The following is a 763-nucleotide window of genomic DNA, read 5'->3' on the forward strand; positions in this document are numbered from 1 at the left end:
CTAAATCCCACAGTGTTATCACACTACTTAAAGCCCACCTCAAAGCCATATCAATACCAGTCAATCAATCAAACTTCAAATTCCAAAACCTAGAAAATCTAATGAAGGAAATCATCGTCTTTTACAAAAGACACCAAATGGAATACCTGAATAGAACCCAAGTTCAAATTACAATCTTAAAAAATTAATGCTCCACCCAGATTTAGCAAAAGAAGCTGAAGCAACTCTTTTCTCTATAAATTGAAACCAAGAAACTTGAAAATACATTCTACAATGATCTAACAAGATACACACAAGGCGAAATACCATCAAGATACTTATCATCAATTCTCCACAAGAGATCGAAGCAAAACCAAATAACAGCTATTAAAGACGATAATGGAACAACAATAGAAAATCAAAAAGCAATTGAGAATGAATTCCTAAAATATTTTAAACACTTATACTCAAAAAAAAAAGATTGCTCAACAACTCACAACAAATTACTAGCAAATTGGATAATTAAAAAAGATGAATCATGGGTTGATCTCGGCTCACCATTCACCGATTCAGAAATTAACGATGCTATTAAATCATCAAATCCTCATAAATCCCCCGGACCAGACGGTATAACAAACGCCTTTTTTATTACACATAAAAAACATCTAATACCAATACTTAAGTCAGCGTTCAATGATGCTCTTAAAGATCCCTCAACTATTTCAGATTCTTTTAAACAAGGCCTAGTTATCACTCTTCCTAAAAAAGGAGATCCACTTCTAAT

General features: G+C 32.6%; 1 protein-coding gene across 1 annotated transcript in view; it reads left to right on the forward strand.

Annotated features, from left to right (window-relative positions):
* DICPUDRAFT_160455 (uncharacterized protein) overlaps nucleotides 1–154 on the forward strand; it is a gene marked incomplete at both ends in the record, with an annotated part of 2,069 nt that extends 1,915 nt beyond the window's left edge. The window contains one exon of the mRNA XM_003295174.1: nucleotides 34–154. Within this exon, the coding sequence (XP_003295222.1) occupies nucleotides 34–154 (121 nt within the window). The remainder of the gene's footprint in view (nucleotides 1–33) is intronic.
* Between the last annotated feature and the right edge of the window lie 609 nt (nucleotides 155–763).

This window comes from Dictyostelium purpureum (genome assembly GCF_000190715.1).
Source record: "Dictyostelium purpureum unplaced genomic scaffold DICPUscaffold_793, whole genome shotgun sequence".
Classification (NCBI taxonomy): Eukaryota; Evosea; class Eumycetozoa; order Dictyosteliales; family Dictyosteliaceae; genus Dictyostelium; species Dictyostelium purpureum.